At 35.9% G+C, this 19851-nt stretch overlaps 1 protein-coding gene across 4 annotated transcripts in view; it reads left to right on the top strand.

Annotated features, from left to right (window-relative positions):
- ALDH1A1 (aldehyde dehydrogenase 1 family member A1) overlaps positions 1-19851 on the top strand; it is a 52962-nt gene that overhangs the window by 9141 nt on the left and 23970 nt on the right. For 3 of the 4 annotated variants that reach the window (XM_005504213.3, XM_021290056.2, XM_065045992.1), the window contains 2 exons: positions 9566-9684; positions 18696-18800. In XM_005504213.3, the coding sequence (XP_005504270.3) occupies positions 9566-9684; positions 18696-18800 (224 nt within the window). Of the gene's footprint in view, positions 1-3808; positions 3965-9565; positions 9685-18695; positions 18801-19851 lie in introns of all 4 variants that reach the window. The other variant, XM_065045993.1, reaches the window with a different exon arrangement.

The raw sequence follows: 19851 nt of genomic DNA, 5'->3' as shown, positions 1-19851 counted from the left end.
AATTTTCACGTGTAAAGGTTTCATAACTGAAGAACACAATCACTACACACAGGTTTATAATGCACACATAAGAATTATGTAAAATCAGTGGAGGCTGTCTAAATCTTGGCTTTGAAATAAAGGGCCATGGACGAAATGCTGAAAATAATTTGGCAGCAATTGTTTCTAACAATGCAGTTAATAACTAGTGTTGGGTTTGATTCTGATCTGTCCCTGACTAGTTTTGTACTTGCATGAACTCCATTGATTTGCATGAAATCATTCATGACGTTTACTGATAAGAGCTTTTATCTGTGACCTGTGGCATAAAATCTGCTTCCTTATTAATAATCAATTATTTGAAGAAACTCCAAATTACTTCATTACTTATTACTTGCTGTCATTGACCTGTGTATTGATTACAACATTTTTGCTTAAATTTTAACAGGAATAAATTATTTGTTGTGATTCATTCAAAATTAACTCCATTTAATGTCACACTTTTTAAGCATAGAATAGAGACAAAAATAATAGTGTCACAAAAAGATATTCTAAGTTTAAATGTCATTCTATGCTTCCAAGACTGCTGTGTCTGAATCTATACTCAATAAAACTACACTAATTTATTTTATAAAATGTAGCTGCAGTAATACTGTTCTTTTATCTCTTCTCATTTCTACAGCCCAGATATTCTTTCCAGTTTTCCTAAAGCAGTATTGCAAAACACATATAAACATCCATTAACTTTCAGTGAATAGTTAGAAAAGCAATAGACCATGATTAATGTTTTAATTAAATAATATCCTGTTGACATGAAAACTCATTTAACCTGAATGAAAAATGCATACTTTTGTCAGTTGCTAATTTATGAATGGACCATTTCTATGACCTTAATTCTGCAAATATTTCAAGTCATGACTGGATAATAAGTAGGCATTAGTAGAGTGGGAAAAATTATATTGATATAAGTAAAATACATTTGCTTATGCTCTGTAATTTAAGGCAAATGTGGACAGAGAACTTTACAAGTCACAATTACATTTTTTGGTATCGTTTATCTCAGTTTTGTGAAAATTTACTTCTTCTCCAGAAATGTAGCTACATTTTGATACACCAGACTGCAATGAGTTCTTTTTATTTATCTGTTTGATTACATTTTTCACAGAAACTGTGTTTTACTTTTCTCTGAGTTTTATGTTCATAAATTCAGAAGGGGAGAAAAACAGTTGCAAGTCATTTTAGTTTAAAGAAACTAACTGTATGTTCTCACAATTTTAGGAAATGCTGTAATGCTGAAATAGCTAGTATTTAGTCTTATATTTTTACTACAAAGAAAATTGCTTCTGGTGGCTGAAAGAGGTTTGATAGCTAACTGTTTTTTAAAAATGGTGTTAATAAATCCTAAAACCCTACTCTCTCTCTCACTGTCCCACAATATATACAGTTCCTTAAATATTTCCTTTTATTTTTAACTTGATGTTGTTTTTACTATTTTATTTTAGCCATACTTCATACACATATTGTCCTATATGCAAAGATAAGACATCTGTCCCCAAAATACTTACATAATACGAAACATGCTACAGAAAATGTAAGCCACAAAGAGTAGATGTGCAGGTAGCAGAAAGAGAGATTATTGTTCCAAAAATGTATTTAGACTTTTGTACATGCTTCTAATAAAGCATTTTACTCTAGATAAACTCAGCTAGACTTTAAATAAATATTCCTGGGCTCCCAGACAACCTTTTAAAGAGCAAAGACTCTTCAGCAGCGAGGATGTGTTTATCTTCTGAGGCCCTGCTGTCCACAGAAGGATATTGTTAGGCTTTATTTGCACTCCAGAAGCAATGAAATATTTCATAAATGATAGACAGGAAGCCCTCTCTGTGTGGCTGGGGGGCAAAAAAATGTGAAACCCATCTCACCAGGCAGTACGTATCTCTAGTAAGGTATTCGTATCAGAAGTAGATGAGTAGACTTCTTTTATACCCCCCCAAACAATAATGGGATACTGTTCAGTTTACTGGGATACAGAGGTACATTAGATACTTCCTTTGGACTGAAAGAATTTGTGTTTTAAAATATCCCATTTCTCACATCTGGTTATGGAGGGTTGCTGAACAATTAGTTCAGACATAGATAGCTGTATTAGTGTGACATAAATTTGTTGAAGTGTGCTAATCATGGGACAGTTATGACAAACCATGCTGTCTCACCCCATCAAAATCTGAGCAATTGGAAATACGGCTGTTTTTTTAAAGGTGTTTTTTGACTGATTTTCTTCAGTAAACTTGATTTGCAGAGCCAACAGTCCATGGGCCAGCCTTGGTACCCAGGTGGTCAGGAATTATGCATATTATGCTGTCCATAAAACAATGAGTAGCAGTTATGGACTTTACACTCTGAGCCTCCAGTTTCCTTTCTAGTTACTCTATTTTCTCTCTCTCTGTTGTCATACTTTGTTGTCTGTTGTGAAAGAATTTATGGCAAAAAGCTGAAATAATCCTGGAATTCATTGTGAAGGTCTGTGATGAGCATACATTCAAGCAGGGAATGTCTGCTCTGTGTATGAAATCAAAAGAAAAGATATTGCTCCAATAGCAGGTGGGGCTCTATGTGAACAAAAAAAAACATGCAGTTGTGATTGCACAGCCTTCTGTGAAGGAGGAAAAGGTTTTTTGTCCCTCCCTGAAGAAAGTATCTTGGGACCAAGTATCATTATGAATTCAGCAGAGAATAGCCCTCATGACAGCATGCACTATCAGCCTAAGCACTGATATCAAGAAGTTATTAAATATATTTTCATACCAAGATTACAAAATCAGTAGCACGAGTTTTTCTACTTCTTGCTCTTGCCTCTGCCCTTGTTGTAGTGAATCAATGCAAGCTACTGGAGCAAAGGTGATGAATCAGCATGAATCAGCCAAACAGCACCTATTATCAGGATGTGTGTTTAGATAGGTTTGTGGAGGCATTAAGGAGACATATCTTCCGGAATATTTCTTCATATGCTGTTATTGCCCATGTAGCAAAAGTTAAAGATTTTTCACTAAGTTAGTTCAAATGTCAAACTCAAATAAATAGTTATGCATCTGTCATCTGCCTCAGTCCACGAGTTTATATATCACAGAAATTTTATTAAGAGTAAAGAACTGACAATTGTAGTAAGAGATACCTGTATTTATTAATATATAAAAAGAACACTTACTTTTTCATAAATGTGGGATATTCAGTGTACTGCAAAAGCCAAAAGAATTTATTCACAATAGCTTTGAAAATCTTGTCATTTCGACTTCAGTGCTTCACAATTAGAGTTACTGAAGCTTGTACATCACATCCACATTTGAATTCAGTTTAGACTGACAAAGATGGCACAAATGTCACACCAGTTCTGACCAGTTTCTGGTATGTCTGCCTTTCCAAATCATACTAAACAGTAACCGCTGTTTCTGCCCTACTGACATTAATGCAGTGACCTAAGGAAAATGAACTAAGTGAATAAGGCATTTCAGAGTAAGAGTCCAGTGATTTCATGAATCTCTTCTACTTTTTTAAACATATTTTGGTGCTTTTGACCCTTATATCTTCCACTCCTAACTTAATTCCAGTTTCTGTCAGTATCAGCAGGGGATCTGTATAAATCACTGATTAATTTTTTTCTTTTCTTAACTCCCTGAATAATATGGATTCAGAAGAAATGGTTCAGCTAATCAGGATTTTCAATAACAGTGATATTGTCTCAGCAGAGATTTTTCAAGTAATTGTTCATTATAAGGTTTTATAAAGCATAAACATGTACTTAAGCATTAAAGACTCTGTCTGAATTCAGCACAGGTGATAAAATGCAGCTACCAAACTGTGGATTGCAGCAGCCTATTCTGTTCATCTCCTGATCCAGGGAACTTTTGACAACAGTGCCCTAAGTCATCATGGAAGACTATTCACCTAAAGTGTTTTGAATTATAGCAGTTGCAACTTTCAGAAGGTATAACTGTTATGCAGTTCAAGATGTAATTTTGATAGATCATAAGGTGCCAAATATAAGCAATTTGGAACATTCCCAGAGTTGAAAATGATAAAAAAAAAAAAAAGAAAAGTATAGAATATCTACTGTCTGTTTGACTGCAGTAAAATCCTGATACTGTCCTACATTAGAGGTGCTCCAAACTAAATATATTCAGTCTTAGCTGATCTACATAGCTTTCAGCATGTCTGGTACATGATGATAGTTAGATTTCTTTAATGACTAAACTCGTATACTTTGAAGGACAAAGTCTGCTTTCTGTAGAAACCTAAGGACCAGAATTTCTTACTGCTGTGATTACAACAACGAGTAACTCACCTGTCCGCTACCACTGGAGAACAGAGACACCCATACTGTGAGAAATGGGAAGACATTTTGGCAGGCATTTGGGAAAAAAAAAAAAAAAAAAAAAAGAAAAAGAACTGTTTGACTGCTTTGAAAATAAAAATACAAGCTTGTGCCTACTTCTGGGGAAAAATACCCAAGAGTTTCTGGTCTTTAGAAAAGTCAAAGCAATTTTTGGTTAAGAGATAATTCTGTCCTCAGAATAATATTCTTCTATGATGTAAAGTAAATATTTCTCTATTAAATGCTGGAGGGGAATTTCTATAAAAAATATATGGCTTTCAGACTGTATCAGTCTGACACACATCAGCATAAAAATACCAAGTGGAATCATAAACCCTGCTATCCACCAGGACCCCCAGGTCCCTTTCGCCTACACTGCTTCTAATAAATAGGCCATTCCCCAGCCTATACTGGAACCTGGGGTTGTTCCTACCCAGATGCAGGACTCTACACTTTCCCTTGTTAAATTTCATCAGGTTATTCCCCGCCCAACTCTCCAGCCTGTCCAGGTCCCGCTGGATGGCAGCACAGCCTTCTGGCGTGTCAGCCACCCCTCCCAGCTTAGTGTCATCAGTAAGCTTGCTGATAGTACACTCTATTCCCTTGTCTAAATCGTTAATGAATATATTGAATAATATTGGCCCCAGTACTGACCCCTGAGGCACTCCACTAGATACTGGCCTCCAATTAGACTCCGCACCATTGACTACCACCCTCTGGCTTCTCTCCTTAAGCCAGTTTGCAACCCACCTCACTACTCTATTATCCAGACCACACCTCCTCAATTTAGCAACTAGGATGCTATGGGAGACTGTGTCCAATGCTTTGCTGAAGTCAAGGTAGACTGCATCCACCACTCTGCCATCATCCATCCACCTTATTACATTCTCATAGAAGGCTATGAGGTTAGTCAAGCATGACTTACCCTTGGTAAAGCCATGCTGACTGCCCCTAATAACCCGCTTATTCTTGATATGCCCTGAGATGGCACCAAGGACAAGCCATTCCATTACTTTTCCAGGGACAGAGATGAGGCTGACTGGTCTATAATTACCCAGGTCCTCCTTCTTGCCCTTTTTTGAAGACTGGAGTGACATTTGCTTTCCTCCAATCCTCGGGCACCTCTCCCGTTTCCCAAGACTTGGCAAAGATGATGGAGAGCGGTCTAGCAATGACTTCAGCCAGCTCCCTCAGCACCCGCGGGTGGATCTCATCTGGACCCATGGATTTACAGGTGCCCAGACTACTTAATTGCTCCCTAACCCAGTCCTCATTGACTAAAGCAAACTCCTCCATTGACCTGGCGTCATCCGGGGTCTCAGGGGTACAGGGCTCCTCAGAACAGCCTCTGGCAGAGTAGACAGAGACAAAGAAGTAATTATGCCTTCTCTCTATCTTCTGTCACCAGGGCATCCACCCCATTCATCAGTGGGCCTACATTGCCTCTGGTGTTAGTTTCATCTGCCATGTATTTAAAAAAGCTCTTTCTGTTGTCCTTGACTCCTTTCACCAGGTTTAATTCTAAGGAGGCTTTGGCTATCCTAGCTGCCTTCCTACATCCTCTAACAGCAGCCTTATATTCCTCCCAAGTGGCCAGCCCCTGCTTTCATGTGCTGTAAACTCTCCTCTTCTGCTTGAGCATACCCAACAGATCCCTATTCAACCACGCAGGCCTCCTGGCTCCCTTCCTTGACTTCCTGCATGCGGGGATGCTCTGATCCTGAGCGTGGAAGAAGCAATCCCTGAATGCTACCCAGCTATCTTGGGCCCCTTTTCCTTCAAGCAGTCTTGCCCATGGCATTTCCCCCAGCAGTGCTTGAAAAGGCCAAAGTTAGCCCTTTTAAAGTCCAGGGTTGCAATTCTACTTATTGCCTTGATCACATCTGAGGAGAAATGTAACTTATACTCTGGAATGCTGTGTTCAGTTAGTTTGTTGTTTTTTGGTTTTTTTTTCTTTAATCTTTGTGAAGAAACACATTGATAAATTATTCACAGCCTCTTACAGCATAAAATTTTCATTTAATCTGCTGATATTCAATGACCTAAAGTTCATGCAGCCCCCAAGTTCATGTTTTAGTGTCACAAATGTCATGCACCAAGGCATCTCAAAGTTTAATTACAGCCTGCATGGAGAACCACTACCTTTCATTTGTTCCTCTTTGATCTTGTATTGAATAGGAGAACTGAAAGAAACGTTATGCATTAAAGTGTAGAAAGCACCATCACATAGTCACACAATGTATCATGTTATTCTCTAGGATGTGGAGTGGCTAAGGTTTATTCTTTAGCAGCGAAAAGATAACAAGTAAAAATTGCATCATTGACCTAAAGAAATGAAAAAACTACATAGAGTCTAACATTTTCCAAGAAAATATTAACAACAAAACTGTATAAACTTCCATGTACAATATTGGTAATATCCAAGTGTTGCATAATCCACTGTTCAAAAGAAAAGTACAGTCCACTAAAGTTATAATGCTTGAAATGCACATCTTTATTTAGGTGAAATGTGTAATAGTAGTGATGCAGGATGAGAAAAAAGTCACACAATTAAAATAGCAGGAAATTATAAGAAACAGGAGCATAGGATGTGAGAAAAAGGAAATTATTTCTACACTAGGCTAAAAAGAATTCTAGGCTTAAAGTGAATAGGAAAGTTATTGGATGGGAGACGATTGGGATGGTTATGAACAGCTAGTCTAAGCTAGAGTTAGAACTTCCTAGAAAAAGGGAGGTGAGTCAGGCATTCATAGATATGAGAACACAGAGAAGTTAAATGAATTATTGGTGATGGTAATGCTTGGAGAAAGTCTCAGCAGATAAAGCCAAATGATAGGATAAGTAAATTGCTCAAGATAGCAAGTAATCTTTTTAAGACACAAGACCTTTTTAACAATTGCACAACTTTTAGAGGTAAAAGAAAGGACTCATAGGAAGCATCACAGTGAAGGTGATTCATGCAATCAAAGAGTGAAACATAGTAACAGAAATGAAAAAATATGGTAAAGTATGTGATAAATTAATTAATGGTGTGGAAAATAAAACAATGATTACCAGCATGTTTGGAAAAGTTAAAATTTTTCACTCAGTGTAGTATCTCTGAATCATCTAAGGAAATTACAGGCTGGATTGTAGACACAGGAAGAGGATAAATCATTTTCCAAAGAAGTTTTCATAATTCACCTCTAGCTTAATTATTTATTTTTTTTTTTAATCAGGAATGCAGTGGTATCAAAACATGAGAATGTATTTAGAACACTCTACTTGAGAAAAAGATTTTTTGTTTTGTTTGAAACCTGACAATTCCACTGTTCTCTGTCTTACAGCTCCAGTTAAATTCTAAGTCAAATACATCTAAGAAATTAGCAGTTGAATTAACTAGACACGAACTCTCTGTGGGTTAATAGATAAAAGAGTGGTAGGAAGATTTTTAGAGTACACTTTCATGTTTAAACCAGAAATTACATGGATTTTTTTTTTTTTTTTTTTAAGAATAGGGAAACCACAAATAATTGCTACATGAAAGTAGCACTGAGAAGCTATATTCAAAATAAAAGTGGAAAAAGCCTATTTAGACATTGCCTTTTTGCATGAGACTCAAAGAAATTCTCTAAGGCAGGCAAACACTGTAACCCAATCTTTGAATCTGAAAGGACTCTTCACAAAATTTTCAAATATATCCTTCTATGTTGGGATGTCTTGAATCAGCCCACTGAGGCAAAAGAGCTGAAGGATGCATCCAAAAGGAAGTAATTGAGTCAGTAACCATGGATATCATGGTGTTACAGTAATGGGAATGGGCACCTTCCCTTCACATGACAGAGTGAATGACTGAAACTTGTTTAAGTCCACACATCTCACTGAGAGATGACTATTGGGAGAAGAGTTCCCTCTCATTCAGAAATTACTTGGACTTTTCTAAAGGCCAGAAACTACTGCTCTAACCATATGTCCAAACACAAAAATCATCAATGATAATTATAAAGTGCTCTTTAGTTCAGAATGTCTGGTACGTATAACTAATGTGTCATAAGATTTAGCTGATTGTGTGTCATCCATCAGTTAAAAACAACAAAGTCTCTATTGCCAAATAGTTTATATAATACCTGATACGTGAACGAACTGAGCTCAGTGAGTTTTTCAAGCATCTCTGTATTTTCAATGAAAGCAATAACATCATTTCTCTTTATATCTAAGGCACAATTCCATTGTGCATCTCTCAGCTTAGCATATAAAAAAAAAAAAAAAGTGTTAATTCAGTCTCAGTTTGTTCTGTGATACGATTCTTCAGAAAAGGTAGTATTTAATCAAGAGAGGAATTTCTCATGCCTTATAAAACTTTTTGCCAGGTACCAAAGATAAGTTTCTTACAGAATAGTCAGAACTGGACATACATGTACCAGCAAATCCACCCTGGGTAAAAAAGTCCTGTCTATTAAATAATTATTTTTGAAAGCCACAAACTCAGATGTCTAAAGGACATTGTAGGAAAAAAAAATGTCCTTAAAATTGTGGTGTTATCTGGGGGAAAAAAAAAAAAAAAATTGCTTGGCTCTACCCACTTAATATTTTTTCCTGGATTGATCAATTTTGTCCTACCTTCACATATTTTGAAAGATGTGTAGGATATTTTGTCACTATAATAATCACCTATCTCTGTGATTTACAAAGTTGGTATTAATCACAGGGGTTATAATGTAGTCCAAACATATTAAAGCATAACCTAAGGTGGCTTGTTTCCAATGAACACTTTCCAGCTCTGGGAATTATTCTCACCAACCTTCCAGTGAGAAGGGCTTAGTTTTTTTCCAGAGCTAACAAGTCTGTCTTTACCTTCAGAGTTGCCTTTAAGTATGTGAAGAACTTCTCTTAAAATCTGAGGTACCTGCCTTCTGGGAGAAAGCAATTTTGCAGGTAAAATGAAGGCACTTTAAACTCTGTTCACCAGTAAAAAGTTTGAAGGGTCTGGCTTAGCATATTGTTTCAGCAACGCTTGCTTCATTGAGGTCTCAGCTCAATGAAAAGGCTGTTGCTTTTGGCCTTAAAAATAAGCACCGACCTTTTCTCTTTGCCATGATTTCTTTCATCCAATCATATTCCTGTATGCAAATTTACCATAGCTGGTACAGATAAAAAAGCACAAATAAAGCTAAGACCTCAGTCTGGACAAAAATCGCTGTGCTTCCCTCATACCTTATTTCACCTGTGTTTCAGAAACATCTTCAAACTCTTCGACTGAAAATATGGAGAAGAAAGGTTCAGACAGAAATCCTGCTCCAGGTTTGCCAGCACTGCCAGAACCTCTCAAAGATCTGAAAATTAAGTACACCAAGGTTAGTAGCATTTGAGTTTCTTAATTTTTTGTATACATTCAGCCTAGAGAGAAGGATGTACTTATTTTAATTTTACATGAACTGTAAATCAGTGCTCAAAATGTTTATTCTGATCTGTTTCTGATATGATACATATTCGCAGCTAGTGTTCAGTGATCCTTTTAACCTAAGTATTTCAGGAAGTGCACAAGTGTGAAAGAATCATTTCATATTTCTCTTGAGATGGGTGTTGTTTTTCTCCTGAAACAAACTTTCTGAAGTGATAAGACTCCCAGAAAGTACAAATGGAGCAAAGGAGAAAAGTTTCTGTTACTGTATTAGTTTTCAGAACAGCAAGAACAAATCAAAATGTTAGCATGTTGCATCATATTGCAATCAGATTTAAATCATTTCACCAAACCAGGTCCTGTGGAAAGGGCTGTGTGAAAATGAAACTAAAACAAAATTTGTTCCACTCAAGTATTTTTCTTTGAGATAATGGATCTGTTTTTTAGCTTAGACAAGTAACTATCAATAAAACAGATAAAGTCTACCATCACTAGTTACTCAATATTACCATAAACTTTTTGTCATAGCAAATTCTTTCCATATGAAGTTAGAAGTACAGAGATAAAGAAGGTCTGAATCCAGGCATGTGTTCCCAGCTTGAAGAGATGCTTTTCCTGTTTTATATCATAGGACAGTGATATCTGCAAGAATTCTGAACAAACTGTTGGCAGAAAATACTGAAACTCTGTTCTCTGAAACATTCAGGTAGAAATATTAGTTAGAAAGGACCTCTTTTCTTTGGATACTCCTTGGTCACTGTTCAGTTTTTTTCTCAGTACCACTGCAATTTAAGTAAATTTTATTTTCCAGAACCACTGCTTATTTTATTTTCCAAATATAAAGTGTTCAGTAGTTATCCAGACTGGTCCTTCTAAATTCGAATTTATTCTATTTTTCTCATGGAAAAAGAATATAACCAGATTTCAACACAGATATTTCCTGAATAAATCTCACAGGACCTTACTTTGTAAATATTTAACAGGCTGTGAAAGCTATGTAGTTCTGCCATGTAATAGCTCTCTACTGCTCTTCCTGTCTCTCTCTCTCTCTAAAAAAAAAAAAAAAAAAAAAAAAAAAAAATCAGGGAAGATACTTTAGTACCTAAGTCACAGTGGTGTTCCAGAAAATACAGTGTTATTCATATGATTTTTCATTTCACCTAAGGAAAAAAAAACAATATGAGCAAAAAGCCAGCTCAGAAATCAGATGTAGCTGAATATGCAAGATACAAAATCCTAGAAACATTTCTATCCTTCTAAAATATTTAATTACCAAGCACCTATTCCATTAATGCAAGAAGCAACCACAAGACAGCCAGCATGGCTGAAATGTGTATAGTGTGCAACTAAGGAGAGTGTCACATAGCAAGCCCAAGTTTCTTTTGTCTTTACAATAGAGCATATTTCCTTAAAAACTGCATATATTGTGTAACTGTGCAGAAATACAATGCACTTGTTTACAAAAAATGTATACCTACAAGTGAAAAAGTCCAAAATACTCTTAAGGAGGCTTGATTTTTGCAGTGCTTTCCTCCCCTCTTTAAATGTCACACAGGATTGTCTGAAAGCCAGAACAGTATACTGAGGTGCAGGGAGATGGGGTAATAGAAATGTCATCCCATACCCAACAATTTAATAAAGCCTTTCCACTCTTCTTACCCATTTTGTTCCTCTCCTGTTCCATACAAGTTAGAACGTGGGGTGTGGGATTGTTTTGACTAGTTACGTTGAAGGGATCAAGTTGAGAGAAGCATTAATTACTGCTCAGGTATTAACCTTTCTGTCTGAAGCATTTTGGACAACAGAGATCTCTCAGCTCTGGAAACTCAGTTTTCTCCTTTTCTATCATGGCATGGTATCATCAGCCATCACACAAGGATCTGAAGAAAGATCTGCAGGAGATGTTCCAAGGACTTTCCTCTTTAGTTAACACTCACTGTATTGTATTTTCTATGAGAGGGATCATCTGGGGCAGTTTACAAAGGTAATTTAACTAGGTCTTTCCATATGTCTACAAATCTACAGGTTAATACAGCTCATTTTCAGATAATGCCTTTCATATATAGTATAAAACTAACCACTCTTCAGGGAATTTGAATTTCAATAATTAAATTAAATGGACTTTGAACTTTGGCTTGAGTGTTAAACCACAAAGTGATCTTGAATTGGTTTAATATCTGAATCTCCTTTAAAGATATTCCAATGAACTGAATTATTGTGGGTAGATAGCTAAAAATGTACTAGTAAGTATTTTACTGAATCTGCACTGAGGAATTAAACAGTGATTGTTTGTTAAATTATTTCTGTCATGATGCTTTCACATACACTAAGCCCTGTGGTGCTCCTTTAATCTCAGAAACTCAGATTAGTTAATTATTAGGTTGTCAAATTACATGAGGGGGTGAAAACAGCAGCACATTCTCTCACTAACCTGTCTGTGGAAAAACAAGAAGTGTGGAAGGGTAAGCCACTCTGAGAGAAGAAAAACTGTAGCTGAGTATCACACATGTTGCAACCACTAGCTTCACAAACAAATATGAAGGTTAAAAGCACAAAAATTTGATTAGAACATCAGAGAAGAGGTAATCAACTATAAAGGTATTATAGAGCCACACTTTCTAAGATCAGCTCACTTTGTAGGAACAAAGCCACTAACTGACAAATCAAAAAGTTTAAACAGATAATTAATAAGAAGAATATGTTTGCTGCTTATTAGTTCATCGCAGCCATAAAATGTAATTCCTGCATCAAAAATGACATACAATTCCGAAGGGAAGAAAAATTACATGAATCATTAGCCAAATATCAAAATATTGTAAGAAAACACCTGGGTGGGGCGGGGTGGGGGTAAGATTTCACAGCAGGTATTCTATACGGATGTATTTGTTTAAAGCTTACAATTTCAGCCTTTAGTAATTTTCCTTAAATAATTTCATATTTTAACTGCATTGCTGATAGAATACAGTGAGACTCTATGACATATTTTGGGACTAGTAAATCAGAACTTAAAGCACCTGAACTGAGCCTTCTCTTGGGCCACAGTCCCCTTTCAGGTTTAGATATAACTGTAAGATTTATTGCCATCATTAAACTCGAGAATATCTGAGTGACTCTCTCTGTAAGAGTGGGTGTGAATATAGGCCAACAATTTTTCAGCACTGTTCATCACTTTAACTAAGTGATGCTGAATTGTCTCCAGCATATGGGAGCCCAGCCACAGCCCTGGTGCCTCTTCACAGTTCCTGACTGCTAAAAGAACTCTAACGATATCATTCCCTGGTTTACTGTCTGCACTAGAAAGCTTGTGAGCAGTCAGCTGAGCAGCTGTTGAAATTTGGTGGACACTTTTAGCTCTGTGAAACAGACAGCTAGGCTCATGTGAAAAGCATTGTCAGGAAAAGCTGTATCATAGCAAGAGCTGTTGGCTATCTGGGGACAGATTTATGATGGGAAGACCTTTATGCTTTTTCTTGTACCGTAGGTTTGGAAGAGTTTCTGGTATCTAAAGATAAGATAGCTTAGACATTTAATTTGATAGTTATAAAGCTACCCTTAATAGCTAAGTTTAGGATAGTCCACATTTTAGATAGTTCTGTTACTTTTCTTGACTACATCTCTGTAGTTTAGATTATAGTTTATGATAATAATAGCAAATTACATAAAAATTTTTCTGTGATGAAAAATAACTTTATAGCCAGACGCTGAATATGGGATCATGTATAGCATCTTTGCAACATCAGAAATGAAATCTTTTCTCTTCTAAGCTGTACTTTTATGCTACTTCAACAGGAGCACTGAAGCCTGAAAACCTGTGTGGACATTGCAGAATACTGAACCCATAAAAAGGGAGTCTTTGTTCTAGGGAAGATGCAGAAAGAAGTTATGTTCCATAAAGTGATGGCACTTAATGTAGGGGCCCTAAAATCTATTTCAGGAGAGCTATGGTATGGCCCATCTGAGACAAAGCTGTCCAAGTCAAATACTTGGACACTAATGTGGCACTACATCTAGCATCTACTTTATATTATAAAACGGACTCACGATCTTTTCAAAATACTCAAGGACTGAAGGGGAAAAAAAAACACATTAGGATGACAAAGAAAGGTAAAGAGCAGGTCTTGTCTCCCTCTTCTCTGCTCAGGCCATTTGAGTGACAAAATCAACTGTCTAAACAAAGACAGAAATACTGTAGTCTTGCAGGTAACTTCAACTCAAAATGGTGAATGGCATCAGATTATCTGAAGTCAATCATTTCAGAGAATTAAGATTTTACTGCACTCTGACACTGGGAAATAAAACAAGTCAAAAGGGTTTTTCCTTCAATAGCCTGTTATCTGGGCTCTATTTTAAATACCATGTTTTAAAAGTGTACAGTCTCATCTAAATTAAATATGTATTTCCTGATCTAGCACAAAGAGGTCTGAAAGTCATTAATTTTTTTGAATTGTGGAAATAAAAACCATTTTCTTTCTAAAAATACCAGTGAAATAACATTTACAAAATACCTGAAACAACACTTCTAAATCCTTGCAAAACTAAATTTGCAGCCCTAAACCTCATGGGCCATACTCAGCCATCACAAGTAACCTCCTGCATAGCATGTGCCACAGAAGGGTAGGTCTTTTCCATTTATGTCTGACAAAGCAGCTCAAAAAAATCTAAGCTGCCAGTGGAGTTCTGCCTGACAGACAAAACTCTGTAATCTGTTCCAAGATGATCCCAACATTCTTTTTTCAGCAGGACAGTGGAGTTGCCAGAGGCTGCTGTTGGCTGGTACTTCAATGTTGCCCGGATTTTGAGATCCACATCCTATTTGTTCGCAACAATGAGCATGGCTGCTTGCACATTTATGAGTGCAGCTGCCTGCAATGTGTGTAACGCTGCTTACTTGGAGAGCAGTGACTTTCTTTTTCCTGTCTTACATACCTGCATATGCAAGACTGCTATCTAGCTTACAAAGACATCAGGATAGTTTGATTTATACGGCCCTGATACAACATTGTGTGTACACTTAATATAATTATGTTTTAAATGAAAATGGTTTAGAAATATCAATAAGAAAGATATTCTAAACTAATATTCTGGGTGATATTTGTTGGTGCAATAAGTATAGTATTTAAACAAATACTTTAAAAACTTCCAAAAATGGTATGTTTTGCTACTCTTCCTTTCACAGACAGATACGAATTTGGCATGCTGTAACATCATAACAGTGTTATGTTAATATTTACCTTTTACTTTGTCTCTTTTCTTGGCAATGTAGCTAGCTACTGAAGATGTTTTTTTTTTTTTTTCATAGTAACCATTTAAGTGCTATATTTGCCGTTTCACAGCAGTTAGAATTTTGTATGGGTATTCTTATAATCAACCTCATCACATATTTGAAATGTCAAGGGACTTTAATGTTTATTTCACTGGCAGCTTTTGTTAAATCACAAGTTTGCTGGTCAGTTCTGGTATTAAGAGGCAGCAGGGAAACTCTGTATATGGTACCAACATATAAACAAGCTGAAACATACAACAATATATTAATAGCAAATCGTTACTATATCCAATTAGAGATGGTATTTTTATTGATCTTGGCAGTTACTACCAAACTAGTCACCAATTATTAGCAACCATCCAGTCTGTCAGTGTAAGCAATTTCATACTATGCAAAAAATTTCTTTCCTGAAAGCTGTCACATTTACATAACATACGTGGTTGTGGTGGTAGGGTTTAAATCCCAGCTCTGTGTGACAAAAAAATCATTTATCCTGCGGTTTTGGTGTCTTCACTTTGTCCTGGACCGAATGAGCCATCATTTCTTTGATTTACCTGCCTCAAATTGTTTTCCAGTTTTCTATTTAAAAGGCCCTGTTGTTCTGAGCAGCAACAGTGGATCCTTAATCCTAGAGGAGAGCAAACAGGAATCACATCTTTTCGGTTAGGTGGTCTCACAGTTAAGCTTCAGTGACTAAAGGTGAGGCAAGATGCTGCATCTTTAAAGATAGGCACAATGTGAGCACAAAATACCTGGTACAATCAGTCAGAGCCTGCCACAGTCTTGATGAAGAGCACAATCAATATCTCATAATGTAGCACCATGAGAGAGAGCAAGAAGGGAAGTCATCAGCAACAGGAAGGTGGGCTCAGGCACTGGGAAGGTGGTTTAGGGTGGTGACACCATTCAGCACTGACCCAGAGACTGCAGAGATGGTTAAACAGACGATGGCAGGTACTGTTAACATTAGACTGTATACATTATCATGCCAACTTTAAATAGCAACCTATACAACACTTGGTAGCAACATAGCCTCCTGTCTTCAACATCTGTGCCATGTATCAGATCTCTCCAATGAGGTTTTCCTTTCTCTTTCAAGGCTAACTTATGGAGTAAGAGACAAAGTTAACTCACTTTGACAATTTCGCCAGCAGTGGCTCAAAGATGGTAGGCTCTAGGGTAGAACAGATCTTGTGCACCTACAGGTAAGGCCCAGTTTCTGTTGTGCATTTGTGAACAAAGGTAAGTACCTCAGATTTCACCCAGAGGTTGATGTCCTTCACTCTCCTTGCCTTCTAAATTTTCAAAGCTGTGTAATATCATATAACTTTTCAGTAATTCAACTAAAGTAGAGCATATTTTTAGTAGATTGTTTTATTCTCTGACACGTAGCAATTGCTGGATCACTGCATTTTATATCATCTTTAATATGACAGAAGACAAAATTTGAAAATGTTATCATTATTTTAATAATGGTATAAAGTACATCTTTTAAAAGACAACATTTACTTTTTTAGAATAGTGTGTATGGTATCATATTTTCCTTACACAATTGAAAAATATTGTTTTTTCAGGCACAATTGCAGTGGTTTATTTTCTTGTTAGTCTGTTAGTTTGTCTTAATGGAAAAGCAGACTAATTTCTACAGATTTCATCAACAGTCTTTTTAATATTTAGTGACCAAAAAACAGAGAGATATGCAAGACTGCTCATTCCCAAGACCCTCTTTGGACATAACCTTAAGTGAATATCTATCACAACTGAAATTAAGACACCTAAGCTTGAAAGAGAAGGAAAGTGCCATACCAAACAGACAACAAAATTATTACTAAAAGCAAAACAAAAACGGTGGGAATTTCATGTCATCTTCAAAGAAAGTATTTTTGTATGACACTGATGTAATTTAAATTTTATAAGGATTTCAAACATTTAATTATTCCTTCAGCTGTAACATAACCCTTGCCACTTACTTATTCCTGTACAAAAGGACCTAGGTTTGAATTTCTGGGATTATTATAACACGAAAGGTTACAGATCATACAAGTTGAGTATGGGAAGCAATAATGCCCACTTTGCTTTGTTTAGGTCTTGTTCTAAGTATGCCAGCAATGTTGCAATCAGCAGTTGATTATATTTGTTCCAGTCATGCAAAGTAAATTCAGTACACAATGTGCTTTCAGACAGTATAAAGGTTTAATCTTTGAGTAAGGACACAGTTCTTAACATTCATTAAATGAACTTTGTGTATCTATTTCATTGGTGCTGGGTAACTTGTTATGATTAACTTTGGTGTGGGCCAGCTGCTGTGCAATTATTGTTCTTTTGTGCTGTTTAATAGCTAGCTATGTGTTTAGTACTTTAGGAAGAGCTTGAAATAGAAAGATTCTAAATAAAATGACAGGATAGTCTATCGAGATTGAGGAAAGCACAATTTTAGCTTATTTTCTTGGTTTTATTATTAGACTTTTTCCAGTTCTTGTCAGGTAAAAGTCAGGAGAAAACAGTTAAATGATAAAAGCATGCTGGTCTGGTTTTCCTGGAATATAGATGTTGCACACAAGGGCAACAGATCAGCGGAAGTGGTTAGATGATGTCTGAGGCAATGGAAGATCAAGAGTGGTGGTGTCTGCTGAGGGAAATCAGTGTAGGGACATAACAGAGATATTCACAGTTGAAATGAAGTATGAAAAACTATCAAAATGGAAACAAGTCTTATTTATTTGCTGTAATACCCTTGCAGTTCAAACAATAACAATCAGCCCTTGGCAGTAATAGAATAACAGGAATATGCTTGCGTTTTATGGCTAAAGGCTGCATGGGGAGGCAGGGAAGTGTCACCAGTGTCATGGTGACTTTAAAAGATTCGGTAGCTGTGACCATTAAATTGGAGGTAATCAGGGTATTAATAGAAATATCTACCTACCTACTACCAATAGCAAGGACAGTCTTGTCTTTCTGTAAGCTTACTAACAGGGTGCTTCTGAGGAATACATTAGCTATTTCCTCTAGATTTGTTATTCTGTTATTCCTGTCTTTATTTAGTGGAGTCAATTCTGTGTTTTCTGCAGAATATTAAGAGCCGTATGTTTCTGCTTTTAAATTCTGATAACAATCACATTCAATGAAGCACCAATCCAGAAAGCCAAGGGTATTTTGGTGGGGAAAAGAAAAAAAAAAAAAAAAAGAACCCCTACCTAATCTCTAATTATTTTTCCTCTGTAACATAAATAGAGAGAAGTATAATTGCTTGCTTTTCACTCTGCTGAAGTGGGTTTACTTTTATTGGGGCATATAACAGAAAGGCTCTCTGTTGTTACCAACCCTGTGGGCACAGGAAACCAAGGTAGCTTTAGGTAGGTCATTTAGGTAGGTCATCCCTTGTAGATCACAGACTTCATTCTGAGAGAGGAAAAACTCCTTTGTTACAGTATCTTATTATGATAGGAAACAAAGTGAAAATATAATGTAGAAAGTTTTCTTCTCCAACTGAAGTTAATTTTAAAAGGCTATTCCTGGTTAAGTGCATAACTGATTACTCATCTCTTCAGAATAATGTAGAAACAGCTATTCCATTTTTAATTCAAATACCTATCAATTAGGCAGCTCACAGCTGTGAAAGATAGATTCATTTGTTAAAACGGGTCATGAACAACAGCTATATATATGTTAGTAATGTTGTTGCACTCATTCTTACCCTGCAGATATTTATAAACAATGAGTGGCATCATTCAATCAGTGGTAAAAAATTCGAAGTCTTTAACCCTGCAAATGAAGAGAAAATCTGTGAAGTTGAAGAAGGTGACAAGGTAGGGTTTTTTTATGGTCTTAACCCTAGCTTTAAATTAAATTCTGCATCTTAAAAGCAGGAAGCATCCATCTGTGTCAATGTAAGGATTCACCTCAGAGATACACATACTTCATCCTATATACATTGTTTTGCAAACATGATTCTTGGCTTTTTTACTAAACATTAATATCGTTTGTAAACAAAAGCTGAAAATTGCTATACTCTTAAGATTTTGCCTATATGATGAAAGTTCTGATTAAATTTTTGTTTGGTTGTTTTTTTGTTGATAAAAATATTTATTCTTTTTGTTATCTTTGATTAGTGGCATCTAGTAACTTGAGTCTGTTATTTGTCTTGGCTCTTCCTTAAACAGTGATGATATCTGTTAATTATTCATTTATACAAGGTTTTTCATTATAGATGACATGAAGTGAACAAATATTGATATTTTCTCACACAGATGTTGCAAAGATGATCAGCATTTTTAGCTATGGATATTTCTTCTCAGTACTTCCCCCTTCAAAAATTTAGTTTTGTAAAAAATTTATTGGAACATACTCCTAATAAAGATTCTGAAGCTGAAGGTCAAAGAGACACTTGTATTCCACCAAAAGTGATTTCTCTACATCATGACAATTTGATTAATTTTAGCAGAGGACTAAAAATATTGTTGATACCTGTAAACAAATATTTCCAGTAAGCAGCTCCGTATTTTTGTTATATTATGTATTTTTCTGCTGAAAAGATTTACCTGGAGCTACCGTATAGTTTAAATATAAGTTATCATGTACAGAGGTTAGTTTTTTCAATAGAATAAACAATTCTGCTTAAAAAGTTTTAAAACCTGTGACCAAACAATTTTTTTGTTATAAACTCAGAGAAAATATGCATAAGAAGAGAATGTTCTAGTTCCATTTCACACAGTATACAAAAAGTGATGACTCTGACTGAAAATAAAACTGGTTTTATACTTACTTTTGGTTCTTGCAATTATTTCTATAATTTTCTACATTTTTTAATTTTTACATACAAAAGTGAGAAAAATTTCTCACATTTCTCACGAAATGACA

The sequence above is a fragment of the Columba livia genome, chromosome Z (assembly GCF_036013475.1).
Source record: "Columba livia isolate bColLiv1 breed racing homer chromosome Z, bColLiv1.pat.W.v2, whole genome shotgun sequence".
Classification (NCBI taxonomy): Eukaryota; Metazoa; Chordata; class Aves; order Columbiformes; family Columbidae; genus Columba; species Columba livia.
The sequence above is the reverse complement of the archived record's forward strand: the minus strand, read 5'-3'. Positions and strand labels throughout refer to the sequence as shown.